This window comes from Sturnira hondurensis, unplaced genomic scaffold, assembly GCF_014824575.4.
Source record: "Sturnira hondurensis isolate 20B ecotype Veracruz unplaced genomic scaffold, ASM1482457v3 Scaffold0007208, whole genome shotgun sequence".
Lineage (NCBI taxonomy): Eukaryota > Metazoa > Chordata > Mammalia > Chiroptera > Phyllostomidae > Sturnira > Sturnira hondurensis.
In genome coordinates this window covers 1,163,965-1,177,848 of record NW_028079839.1, presented here as the reverse complement: position 1 = coordinate 1,177,848, position 13,884 = coordinate 1,163,965, and the positions used below count along the sequence as shown (strand labels likewise).

The 13,884-nt window shown below is 57.0% G+C and overlaps 1 protein-coding gene across 1 annotated transcript in view; it reads right to left on the bottom strand.

Moving 5' to 3' along the window:
• LHPP (phospholysine phosphohistidine inorganic pyrophosphate phosphatase) overlaps nucleotides 1-13,884 on the bottom strand; it is a 66,746-nt gene that overhangs the window by 30,511 nt on the left and 22,351 nt on the right. The window contains exons 5-6 of the mRNA XM_037051150.1: nucleotides 13,705-13,797; nucleotides 4,266-4,357 (exon numbers count right to left, since the gene is read on the bottom strand). Coding sequence (XP_036907045.1) covers nucleotides 4,266-4,357; nucleotides 13,705-13,797 — 185 coding nt within the window. The remainder of the gene's footprint in view (nucleotides 1-4,265; nucleotides 4,358-13,704; nucleotides 13,798-13,884) is intronic.

Here is a 13,884-nt window from a genome sequence, read left to right as displayed (position 1 = left end):
TGGTCGCTCTTGTTTGGTGAAAATTGGCCCTGGCTTGGAACTTGGCCGGCCTCACCCTGACCGCTGCAACTGCTGAAAATTGGCACCTGGGTTCACGCTCTTCCCTCAGACACCGCCTGGCACCAGGTGGAAATTCTACTTCATTCCAAACGGAAAGCAGGGCCTCCTCCGGGAAACAGGGTCCGTGGCAGCAAAGTCACAGGAGACCCAGTTGAGTCTGGGCAGCGGCCGGCTCAGTGCAGCCAACGGGCTCCAGGCAGGTGCCCCAGCCTCCTCACCCACTGTCCAGCTCTCCCCAGCCCTCCTCTTCCAGCCTCGTGCAAGGTGCTAGAACCCCGGAGCTGCGGGCCACCCTAGAGCCTGGAAAGGCCCCAATGGCAAGCAGGCCCCGGCTGAGCTGGGAGCGAACGGATCCCTGAGCCCCAGCCTGGGAGGGGCCCTCACAGGACACGGGGAATCCCGGGCCTAGGAGACTCGCCCTTTCAAGCCCAAAAGGTTGAACTGCTCTCGGAGAACGCCCCGGGGCTCATTACATATCTTCATGCCTAGAGTAGACAAGCAAAAAGGGACAGCTGAGTGTGGGCTCCGAGTGGCTGGCTCAGGTTCACGACTGGTGCGGGGTCCCGGGGTAGTGCCACCCGTACCTGTGCTTCAGAACAGGGTGCCACAGAACAGGCGACCATGGGAGGCCGTTCCTCTCAGTGCCCAGAGGCCCCGCTGTTGGCATGTGCCTGGGAGGACGGGTCTGTCGCATGTGCCGACGCTGCTCCTCACCCGCTGTGGGCAGACGGGGCCTCTGGGCACTGGGAGGAATGGCCCTCGTCTGGATCTGCCAGGATGGGACGACAAGGGGCCAGGATGCAGCCCCAGCCCCCAGGGAAGATGAGGTCTGTCACCAGTAGACCGGAGGGGGTGACAGGCTGGGACCCGGAGCTCTGCGGGATTTGACCATGAGGGCAGGATGTTCCCAGTAGGACAAGGAGGACAGCCAGGCACTTTGGCCCTGCCTCTGCGATGCCCTGCTAGGTAGCCTTGGGCAAGAGGTCAGCCAGCTCATCTGAACAAGTCCCTCAAAGCACCCTCTGGGTCTCCAGGACCCTCTGGGGCCACATGGACCTGCCATCGAAGGGCACAGAGCCCTGATGGAGGAGAAACCCTCGTCTGGCCCATTTAGGGCCCTCGGTCACAGAGGGAGGGCGAGGAGTCAGGAGGAGCAGCAGCCTCCTGGCCTCGTGCTGGAAGCTTCTGCCAGCAGCCCGATAGGTCAGACATGCCAGGAACAGGGCAGGTCGGAGAACGCCCAGAAGGCCTTCACCTGCCAGCCAGGTGAGGCCGCACCCCGGTGGGGCTGGAAGTCCAAACACAGCAGGCATGAAAAGAAAGCTTTGTGTGGCCCTGTCCAGGACGTGGGCCACCCTGCAGGGTGGGGGCATGTTTGCTGACTGTCTGCCCGGAGCCTCGCCCTGCTCCCAGTGGGGTTGCCAGGGGGGACCCGCCCCGGAGCAAAGCCCAAGGCCCTTACTGTGAGGGACTGCGCTTTCTTGCTGGGACTTCCGAGCTCAGGCCACCCTGTGGCCTCACCCAACACCAATTTATGACAAAAGCAGAAGGAAGGGGAGGGGGTCACAGGTGGGTCCCACAGCCATGGGCAAGCAAGCTCACCCGCTACACTCCCCAGTAGCGCTGTGGCCCCAGATGCACAGTCCGGCCTGCACCTGTGTGTGAGCGCCTGTGTGAACACCTGTGTGAACACCTGTGTGAGTGCCCGTGCATGAGTGCCGGTGTGAATGTGGCTAGCAGCCGCTGGCCCAAGGCTGCATCCTGCAGCAGGGCCACTGGGAGGCCCAGTCGCCCACTGTTGCCTCCTTCCCTTTCCAGCACCAGAGACTGGCAGGAACCTATGCAGATTCTCACCACACAGTAAGGACAGAGCTCACACACTAGACACAACCCCCACCCCTGCCCAGCTCACCCCCGACAGGGGACATGCTGGCCTTCGAACCTAGTGCTTCTTGCTCACACAGACGGCCAGAGGGGTGGCGAGCTCTGGAGGTGGGCGGAGCAGCCCTGGAAGGAGCTGGGTGCTGGGGGTGGGGCGCTGCAGGGAAGGGCCAAAAGCCATGTCCCAGGGTGCCAGCTGACTTCCGAGGCTGTTCCCTGGCCTGAGCCGGCCACAAACTTGCCGAGGGCACTGTGGAAGGTGCTGTGGGGCCTCTGTGGATTTCCGGCCCCATGGGGGCCACAGAGCTGTGGCTCTATGACTGTCCAGCTGGGTCCTGACCTAGCCAAGGTGTGGTCTGTGTGCCAAGAGTGCCCTCTGCTGGGAGGATGGGGTGGTGCAGCCCCCCCCCAACAGAAAAGTACTGAGAGCCCTGATGAGAGCCAGAGGCAAGCTGGAACTCTCTAGTAGCCATGTTAACAAAAATACAAAGAAGCAGGTGAAAGTAACATAAAATATCAGCATTTGCCATCAGTATGAAAAGGTGAATGTGCACTTTTACACTCCTTTCCTCCCACTCAGCTGGGAAATCTTGCGTGCATTGGCTTCCAGCAGAGGGGAGTCTGGACCACCCACACTGCAGGTGCCGGGCAGCCTCCTGTAGCTCCCAGCTCCCGGCTGGGGCGGCTTGGCTTCCATGTGCACAGAGCCCGGTCTCCTGGCTCATTCACTCTCTTAACTGACCTAAGGCTCTTCTCCCCCTGCCCTGCAGGGCAGCAAAGGCAGAGTCATGTCCTTACATACAAACCACTCAAACAGCCCGAAATTTTAAAGGTCATAAAGAAAAGACAGGCACCCTGGCTGGTGTGGCTCAGTGGATTCAGTGCTGGCCTGTGAACCAAAGGGTCACTGGTTTGATTCCCAGTCAGGGCACATGCCTGGGTTGTGCGGGCCAGGTCTCCAGTGGGGGGTGCATGAGAGGCAACCACACACTGATGTTTCTCTTCCTCTCTTAAAAAAATAAGACAGACTACGCCCCTTCCTCTCCACACAGGACCAGGAGGCTGTACCTGGAGGGAGCGAGAAAGACATCACTGCTGCCACCATCCCCCCTTAGCCGAGCACCTGCTGGGTGCCAGGCCTGACACTAGGTCCTTTGCATTGAAAATGATGAGGAAAGGCCATGGAGTGATGCCACCAAACACAGCTCAAGAAAATACCAGGTCACGAAATAACATAACCCCAGTTTTGTAAAAAGAAATAAATATGCATTAGCCACGTCACCCACATGAAGAAGGCAGCCTGGAAGGATCTGGCCAGCTGTTGATGGGGTTCTCTGTCCGGGAACCGGGGTCCTTGGAGCTCTGAGAGGCACTGACCCTGGCTGGTGGCACACGGTGGGACGCAGTTTCCCACCTGTTCCCCCGAGCATCTGTGGGCACCATGACTGCATGTGCGAACCTTCTTCCAAGGCCCAATGACCTTGAGGCATGCTTGGGGCCTGGGGCAAGGTCGGTATGTTCTCAGGCTATAGGTGGATGGCTTGTGCTGGCCAGAAAGACCCCACTAGGGCCACACCTCATTGGGACAGACAACCTGTTTTCATCCCCAAGAACCCAGCAGTTTCTGCGCAGAACACCTAGCTCCTCACTGCCACCCGAGCCACCCCCGGCTCAGGTTCCGGTAAGGAGGTGGCCGTCCTGTGCTCATAGTCAGCGATATTCACAGGGCAGGTGCCGGTGGCTGGCCCGGCTCCTGACGGCACGACTGACACCGAGACCACCCCTGGGCCAGGCGGCATCGGGCCACAGAGCGTCACCCAGAGGCTCTGGAGACAAAGGTTCAGTTCCAAAGTGACCCTGGCCCGTCCCTGACTAAGGATCCGCCGCCTCTGGGTCCTGTCTCGTGTATAGCGAAGGCAGAGCGGCAGCAGAGAGAGGGTGCCCAGGTGGGATGGAGTGCCCACGAGCCCTAACCGGTGCCACGCGGCCCAGGACAGAGCACAGGCCGCAGTCGGCCCAACTCTCTCTGGGCAGCAGCGGGGCACGGCAGGAGCCTTGCCTTCTCGTCTCCACGTGACCTACCTAGGCAGATTTGTTCTGAAACTTGGGCCTGGCACCCAAAGCTGCTCTGCACCCCCAGTGCCTGGAGCAGAAGGGCTGCTGGGCTGTCCTTGGGGGACAGTCACGCACAAGTCAGCGGGCGCCCGCACACTGCTCTTCCACATGACCCCCTTCATTCTTGACAACCGAACAAAATGAAAACACGGCCGCCCGGGGAATCCGCAAGGGCGGTGGCCAGCGGGCCGGCCATGTGAAGCACCTACCTGAACTTCCCTGTCCGCACCTGTAGCGCTCTCATCCCGCACCGCTGGGCACCGCCGACGTCACCCACGATATCATCTCCGATCATGACGGCCTGCCACACAGGGAAATGTACTCAGAAGTCCCGTCAGCAGGGGGTGGGTCCTGTGCCCCTTCATCTTTGTTCATATAATGAACTGCTTGGTTTGATGTGTAAAACCCCCAAAGTACAAGGTACACGAGGTAGGCTCACCATCCTGTTGATTGAAAGTCAACCCACCTTGAGTACTGCCCGCCCCCCCACTGTCCCCCGGGCCGTGGCTCTGGGTGGTGCAGCTCTGGGCAGTTTGGAATCCATCGGCAGGCGTCAGATGACACTGCCATGAGGGAACGTGGGGGCCAGCCCTGCCTCGCCACACACGTGGGCTGAGCTTTGACTACGGTGAAGCACTCTGTGGCCAGGTTACTTCGTCAACTCTTGGTTCTGTGAAGACTAAGCAAATCCCTGCCAGATCTTTAAAAGTCGCAGTTTTAAAAAGTTTTGATTTCCATAGCGAAAGTACTACCTCTAAAAAACAAAATAATACACAAGCATGCCCGTGCACACAGGGGAAACACTCGCATCCCGAACCCTGAGCACGAGCAGCCGTGGGGGCACATTCACCCACCTGAGGCAACTAGGAAATCAGATGGACTTCAGAAAACAACAGTTTTCCAGTCATTGGACGAGGGAAGACAGGCGAGCCTCCCCTTGGAGCTGTAAACTAGGCGTGGTCGGTGTGACGGTTAAATACAGCCACAGGTGCTAAGCATCAAGTCAGTAACTGGGCATCACAACTGGGCATGAAGTCAGTAACTGAACAACTATCTATGTTCAATGTGAAAAAGGAGACATTTTATTGGGGAAATCACGAACGCAGACCCACTGGAGACAGGTCATAGTCTTTTCGATGGCACTCTGCCTCCAGTGATCCTGCACCTTTGTATCAAGCCCTTTGTGGGCTGGGCAGTGGGGACACAGTGGGTCAGATGTGCAGTCCCTGTCCTTGTGAAGCTGCTGGCCGAATGCAGAAGACAGACAGTTCATCAGCTAAGTTCTCAAATACCCACTCAGGGCCTGTAATAAATCACAGAGAGGAAGATACAGGAGGCTATGAGGCCTGTCCTTGTGGGCTAGGTGGTAGTCAGGGCAGGCTTCCTGGAGGAGGTGGGGTTTTTGTACCTTGATCCTAAGGGCAAGAGGGGTCAATCAGATTGAGAGTGTCGGAGGGTGGACGAGAGTGTTATTCCCAGCAGGGGACACCACATGCATGCTAACTACCCATCTGCCACCGTTCACCAGGGCAGGCCACACAGTGAATCCCACAAGCACAGGCTAATAAGCCCGAGCAGTTGTCCTTGGAAACATCTGGTGAAGAGGCCTTTAAAGAAGAAGGAATCACGAGGAGCACGTGGAAAGGGACCAAGACTGAGCCAGCGCCGCAGACGGAGGTGGGTAGTTCCAGGTAAACAGGAGGCTTTCCTAACAATTGGCACGGACCGCCAGCCCCTGTCACTGAGTTATGGTCAAGCCAAGGCCAGAGGGGCTTCCGCAAGAGAGGTCACCGGGCGCTGGCCCCAGAGAAAGCTCAGAGGAGGTGGCCAGCGACCTCCAGCGCTGAGAGTTCTGCCTGTTGCTGGCAGCCACAACCCACCGCGGGACCCACAAGAGAGCCGAAATCAACCGCCCTCTGCCCAGTGAATCTCCTCAACTGCAGATATTTCGGTATGTTTTTTCTAACCCTTTCCCACGTAACCCCATGTTGTCAAAGCGAGCTCTGCATCCTGGTGACATACTGTTTTACGATCATTTTATGCGGAAGAAGGACTGATACATTTTTACTGTATTTGTTCTGTGTTTTTTCTGGAGTCACCTGGATACATTAAATGAGTAATTTGGGTTTTCCATTTACAATAGTGATCAAAAGTCCCTTTCAAAAGGCATGATTGAAGCTCGAAAATGAATCAGTGTAAAGAAACATTACGTAAACAGCAGAGCCAGAGGCCAGCGCCCACACACGGCAAAGGCAGAATTGTTTTGTTCCAGAAAGACTGGTGTTGGAGAAAACACTGCCAAACCCACCTAGGTTTGGTGTTGGTGTCCGCGTGTCCCCATGCCGTGATGTGGGAGCCACCAGTCACCAAAGAAGAACCCACCAGGGGCAATGTGTGGTCCCGGACACGGGACTGGCGGCAGAGTCCGCAGCAGAGCCCGCGGGCCCACAGGTGATTCTAAGGTGCCTGCAAAGCCAGGGCCACTGGGGCAAGTACACAGCTTGCCTGGTGGCAGAGGGCTGGAGTGGGCAGGGGGGTGGCCCAGGTGGCCGGGCCGACTGTAAGCCCCGGTGCAAGATTCTACATTGCCCTTCTCAAGGGGTTGTCCTGAAACCATTAGGTCGGCCGCTGGGCAGTCCACCGTGCTCCGACTCAGGACCCTGTCCACTGCTCTCAGAGGCTCCCAGGACATCGCGCTAGGAGGTTCCTTAGGGAATGAGCGTTCCAATTACCACATGTCCTGCCCGGCAGCCTCCGTGCTTCTGGGAGAGTCCAATTTTGTGCATGCTCACTTGTGCCTGTGCACAACCCCCAAGGCAGGAGAAATTCTTCCCCTCAGAACAGACTCCAGGCCTCCTGGGCGAGGACTTGTGTGGCTGTGGCCCGTGTAGGTGGCGCCCGAGACGTGGGCCCCTGGAGGGAGGATCTCGGAGCAGCAGCAGCTGTGATCCTGTGTGATGACCTGATGCCCAGGCCACGGCCGGGCCGGCAGCCTGAGTGAGGCTGGAGGGGAGCGGGTGCAGGGGCTCCGTGGATGCAGCCACCGGGGCAGCGAGGCCTGTCTGGGCCGGCGTGTGGGCTCTGAATTCCAGAATGCACTCGGGCCCTGGGGATTTCACAGAATTTACTGTCGGTGAAGGGCAATAATCACGCCAGGAGGAGCAATTATTGCCAAATCATTTAGGATTTAAAAAATCATTGGTGAGAAGATAGAGGTCAAGAGGTGTGCTGTCGGGGGAAATAAAGAAGAGAAACCCCACCTGTCAGGCCTGGGCTGCACTTCCCCCCTGACTGCTGTGTGGCAGAAGGAGGACCGGGCCTCCCACCGGGCCTCCCACCGGGCAGGCTCAGGGAACCGGAGCTGCGGGGGCACCGCCGCCCTGCGGGCTGCCCTCCTGGTGCGGGCTCAGAGCAAGTGTGTCCTCCACCCTGCCTCGCGGTCTGCCCGCCAGCCACAGTGTCCTCTGTGCTGTCCTAGGGACTGGGTGGGGGAAGCCCCTCCTAACACGTGATGTCTGTGGGCGCTAATGAGCTCTCCCAAGAAAGCCCGCGGTTCACAACATCCTAGTTTTCCCAGGAACTCCTCTCCCCCCCACGGGGCAGCAAGCAGCAGGGCTGGCGGAGACAGCCGCGGCCTGGTCTGGGTGTCAGCCCCAGGGTCACACGCCCACGTGGAGAGGCCTCAAGGTGACATGTAGGATGAGCCCAGGGTGAGACTGTGAGGAACCTCGGCCCCTCTCCCCTTACTCCTGACACCCGGAGATGGCTCAGCACTAAGTAATTCCCCCCGCAGTCTGCCACATTCGTAAGGGCCAATATCAACACAGAAACGAACCACAAATTCATAAGAAGTAAGAGGCAACGGTGCTCCCTGGCTGGTGTGGTTCAGTGAATTAAACACCGGCCTTCGAACCAAAGGGTCACTGGTTCGATTCCCAGTCAGGGCTCATGCCTGGGTTGCCGGCCAGCCCCCCAGTGGGCAGTGCATGAGAGGCAACCACACATTGATGTTTCTCCCTCTCTCTAAAAAATAAATAAATAAAATATTTAAGAAAAAAGAAAAGGAACAGTGCTGATGAACGATGTACAGCATGGCCCAATAGTGCCCCACTGGGCTCTCTCGGCAAACAATCAGACATGTGTACAAGGACTCACGTGCAAGGGTGCTCACGGCCGTTTCGGACGGGCCATCCCGAGAGCACGCACCCTCATCACCCAAGATCTAACTTTATTTTCTGTAGTTTCTATTCTGCCGACTATTTTTATTTTTCACAATAGAAAATACTATGCTCCTAAATACGCCTTTTCAAACTTTATTTTCCAAACCTAGAAGTTCTGACATGCCAATGACCTCTCTGTGAGAACAGGGGCCGCAGACACTCCGAGGGGACAGGGTCCGGCCTTGCCCCTCAGCAGAGTAATCTTGGGCTTAATGCTCTACTCTCTGGGACTGTCTCTCAGTGCTGTGGTTCTCAGCTGGGGCCACTCTGCTCCCCGGGAGACCTTTGGCAGTCTCTGGACACCCCCTTGGTTTCCTAACTTGGGGAGGGGTGCTGCTGAATATCCTGCAGGGCACAGGACAGCCCCCTTCCCCAGAGATGATCGGGCCCCCTAATGCTGAATGTCCACAGACCCTGTCTTAACCTCAGGACGGGGATACAAGCACCTGCAACAGGGGCTGGGGGTGGGCTCAGGAGTTGGTGACATGCGTGCAGCTGCGCTGCTCGAAGCCGGCTTGGTCCTTCCTCTCCAAGCCTCAGGCACCTCACCTGCGAAATGGGTGCACCCAGCTCCTGGTACTAACTACGCACTCTGCTTTTGATAGTTCCAATTCCCATTCAACATGCGCAGCTGATGGAATTTTTCAGGGTTACAGAAATCTGCCAAAACCTTCACATCATTTGAGCTTCAGGACGAAGCAATAAAAGCAGCCCCTGGTTCAGAAGCCTTAAACCCTGAGAACTAGGCATTTCCAGAAGTAACCTTTACAGTTACACGTTGTTCTTCCCCTTATCATCAAACCTGAGAAAGGGCCCGGCCCCTCTCAGAGGTCTGAGTCCCCCATCTGTCAGAGCGATACCGGCAACTGGTCGTTTCTAGCCCACTGAGGGAAGGCTAAAATGGAATTGGATTCACGGGGTCATATCCACCCCCAGGGCAGGCTGTGGAGCCTTCGGCAGCGAGGAGCAAGCCGGTCTGGGAAGAGGCAGTTATCCAGGGGAATGACTGCTGATAACTTTATGGATTAAAGCAGCCTGGGAAATTGCAGGTTTGCCACAGCCTGGCACTTCGGCAGCGAGGCAGCTCCTCCCAGGCATGTTTCATTAAAAGTAAAGAAGCAGCAACAGAGAACTAGCACCTTGTGCATAAGACACAGCTCATCTGAAACGGCCTGAGGTTGAAATACTGCTTTAAAATGTCTACCCATCCTGAGGCTCAAACAACACTGATGAACACAGCAGCAAAACGCTGGGGCGGGGGCGGGGTGAGTGATGACCCCGCAGCTGCCACTTGGCCGCCAGGGCTGACGCTCGAGGGTGACGGACAGAATGATGATGCGGGAGGTAAATCAGACCCAGCGTTGCCACCCCTGGAGCCGCCGGGGAACACGATTCCTCAGCTCTTCAGGGCCACGGACACGCGTCAGGGGCTGGGCGGCCAGCAGCAGGGACCACGGCCTCGGCAGATGACCCGCCAGGAGTCCAAGACCCTCGCTGCCCACCTACCCCAGACCCCGCAGCCCCGGCACCCACCACATGAGTGGCCCAGATTAACCTGCCCCCCTGCCCCCCGTAATGGCCCCGGCTGCCTTTGGGGGTGAGGGGAGGGCAGTTTCGCATTCGGAGTGTAAAAAATGAGACTGTGGAAATAAACGGAAAATGCCACACAGAGAAAAAAACGAGGAGGGGTTAGGGATATCACCTGAGGGAGAACTGACCAAATACAAGCAAAGGTGACATGTTACTCTCGGGCCCTCCGGTCCCATCACTGAGGCAGTGACAGTGTCTCATTTCGGGCTTCTTCGAGGTGGGGTGGGGGGCCTGGTGTGCCGGGGCTGCTGCGTGGCAGGGCTGTGAGCAGACTGCTCACGTCATTCCAAACACTGGGTTTTCAACTCCCGGTACGACGCTGTGCTTCCTCCCACTCTGACACTGTCCCCTGGAGAGTCCGTTCTCTCTTGAACTCACCCTATTAGTATGACACATGTATACACAGCTGCTCATATACTTTAAAGTGGAAAGGTAAGCTGGGATATTTATAAAAACGGCTACCACCTCCGAGAGACCGGGAGGAAGAGAACAGGAGGAGGGGACAGAAGCCAGACCCCTTTGAGTGTATTTTGTTCTGCAGATCTGATCCGGGAACCATGCAAATATTCTATACAACTGTAGCACAGATGTAGGTGTTGAACGACCAACTCCGTAAAAACTAGAAGTTGGTGAGTTCAAAGAGGGCCCTGCTGGTGGGGCACCGCCCAGAGAGGAACGGTCCCGTGCGGCTTTAAATGTGATAGATCCCTGGAGGGAATTGTTCAAAGCGGGAAAAACCTGTAAAAAACCCTCATCTTCGGTGGGAACCATTGCCATCGTGTTGGATCGTCAGTGATCAGCGCGACTGTCCCCAGCACAGCAGCCCCACACTGTCCTCAGTGGCACTGGTGTGGTGCCCACGCTCAGGGGCCTGGCTTCCTCCCACCGCACAGCGCGGTTCTGAGACTCATGGTCCCTGGGTGTGTTGCGGACCTGAGCAAGTGGCTGTTCACGCTGGCCTTCTGGAGAGCCAGGCTTTCGACATGGGCAGAGGGGACCCAGAGAGAAGACTGAGGACGTGGAGTAAAAACCCGCAGACCGGACCCCGAATCAGCACTTTCACGAGGAGCCCTGGTGCATTTCACGTTTAAAGAGGTGTTTTTCTGAGCCCTGTCAACTGAAAAGCCTGGGTGAGGGTGATCAAGCTGGTAGCCATGAGAACTACCAGCGTCCCGATCATGGTTTCTAAACACTGACGGCGAGCGTGGCTCCTGGGGAGGGTGGCAGAGTCTGGGAAGGGCGCAGGGCAGAGGTGGGACCTCTGTCATCACAGGGAGCCAAGGACCTGAGACCCAGGTCAGGGCTAAGGGGCTCAGATGCCATGGTAAGGGCTCCCACAGGTCATAGGTGAGTTACTATGGCCCCTGCCCTGGTGAAGATAAGGCAGTAACCACCTGGGCCGAAACACCTCGAGTGTGTTTATGGCCATTTTTTATAATGATGCACGTATTCTTAAATCTCCTCTGTGGCTTCGGGAGGATGTCAGAGAATCACCTTCTCATCGAGAACACTGATAACTATGGGAAAGAGGCAGGCAACTATCTGGCTTCTTACGGGAGCTGTACCCCAGGGTAACAGAGTTGGTGGGGCGCTCTCCTGCAGAGAAGCAGCAGGGGGGAAACCGGGAGGGGGGGCGGATGACAGAATTCAGACATCACCACTCTGCAGCCCTGAAGGGAGGAACGGAGTAGGGGGCCCATCCTCCGTAGCCGCTAACCCCATAGAAAGAGACAACCGGACATTCGGCGCCACCACCTAGAGAGTGCCGTCAGCAAGCTGCCCGGACTCTGGCCCAGCCTCTGGGCCCCGCCGCTGCCAACCTGCAGAATCCAGTGGGCAGAGGCTGGACTAGACCCCTCACCTCAGAGGGCCCCTCATGCGCATTACGCAGCCCCTCCCCACCCCTGCTCCGCAACCACTAATCTGTTTTACGTCGGCCTGGATTTGCCTATTCCGGGCTTTTCCACGTTTCGTGTAAACATAATATGTAAGAGGTGGCCTTGGTGACCGGCTCCCTTCACTTACCGTGTTTTCCACCCACATTACAGCATGTGGCAGCGGCTCGTCCTTCTCGCGGAAACATTCCACAGTGTAAATACGCCAAGTTTTGTTTCTCTAGTCACTTGTTGATAAACGTTTGCTTTGTTCCTATCTTCTGGCCGTTGTGGGTAATGCTGCTCTGGATATTCGGGTGCACGTTTTTATCTGAACACCCGTTTTCAGTTCTTTTGGGTATGCGCCTGGGAGCAGGGCTGCTGGGTCGTGGGTGCTTCTGTACGTGACTGTGCGTGATTTGTGCAGACACTGTCTTCCCAGGGGCCACTCCATGTCACGTCCCTGCGAGCCTTCCTGCACGGGGGTTCCAAATTCTCCATTCCCTCACCAAACACTTGTTGTTTTCCGGTGTTTTCTTTGCTCCCTCACTGGTACGGCCATCCGAGTGGGTGCGGGGCGGGACGGCGTCCTGGTTCTCACTTGCATTTCCCCAGAGACGCACGAGGCTGAGCGTCGCTTGTGTGCTTCCGGGCCCTTGTTGGGTGTTTTAGAGCATTGTAAGGCTGTGTCTAAAATAAATTTTATTCTTGAAAGACATACTATAATAAGAAAGGACACAATAGTAGTAAGTCTGCTTTGAAATGCAAGAGTTAAAAAAAAAAAGCAAATTCTTTAAAAGAAAGACAAAGAGCCCCTGGTTGGGTGGCTCAGTCGGTTGGAGTATCACCCCGCACACCAAAAGGCTGCTGCTTCCCTCCGTGGTTGGGGCGAGCATGGGGCAACCAATGGATGCTTCTCTCTCCCTTTGTTTCTCTTTCTCCGCCCCCCTTCCTCGCTCTCTAAAGTCAATAAACCTATTAAAAAGGAAAGAAAAGGAAGAAAAGGGGTAGAAGAAGGGAACTTGGCAAAATCTTGTCGTTGTGGGATCTGGGTGATGAAGGGATACATGGGGGGTCCACTGTGGCATCTCCTCCGCTTTCGGGTGGGTTTGTACCGCAATCTGTCCCACTACGAGGAGAAAGTCTGCCCTACGAAGCAAAGTCATTTACTCCCGCAGTCTTCATCCTTCACACACAAGCCCTGCTGTCTCCATCAGCCCCACAGGACGTTTCTGGGGTGTCTCCTGGGAACCCCGAGGCCTGGGCCTCCTGCTGTCTGTGACTAGCCATGGGGCGGAGCACAGGGGCTCCAGACTTCGGTGGCCGTGGCCACCTTCCTCTCAGCACTGAGAGAGACCAGTGCCCAGGACTGAAGCCCCCACAGCAAATTCAGGTCCATCAGCAAGGAGGCCACGGCGACCCTGGGGCACCAGTCTCGCCACACTGTGCCCTGGGGCCAGCCCAAAACCGGCAGCAGGGCCTCCCGGGCCTGGTTCCCCAGCAATGCTTCCGGGAAACCGCCAGCTGCAGGGGACCTGGGCGGAGGGGCACCGTGGACACCGAAACCAGAACTGCTTTTTGTCTTTTTAGGATGTATGTTCAGAATGCAATCTGTCTCACAACAGTCATCGTGCGAAGGTGGCAAGAAGGGAGTTCTGTTTCATGTATCTTTTCAGTCTCGCTGCGTGTCATCTTCCGAACAAAATGTTTCCGTTGCACTGAAAGGGCTTTGGTTCTGAACCTTTGAGGGAGGCAGCAAAGGTCGCCGAGGCTATAGGCATCTGTTTCCCACCCTCAGGCTGAAACCCACGTAGCAGGTTAAATCACTCAGTGGGCCTCCTAGCCGGTCTTTTCCCCTTTCCAGCCGAACCAGGTCTCACGGCCGCCTGGCTAACAAGGCTGCTGAGGCCCACACCCCCCCAGCGACACTGCTGCCGCAAGTGCGCTCCGCGAGCAGGACCTACCTGGGGGGCCTCCACCCCCATCTCCCGCAGGGCAGACTTGAAGAACTCCGGAGAAGGCTTCCCCACCACCTCGGCTTCGATCCCACAGGCGTACTAGAGGAGAGAGGGGCACAGCATGGGTTTGGGACAAGGCAACACAGCGCCGACCTGCAGGGAAGGCCTCCAGCTAAAGCCCTGAAT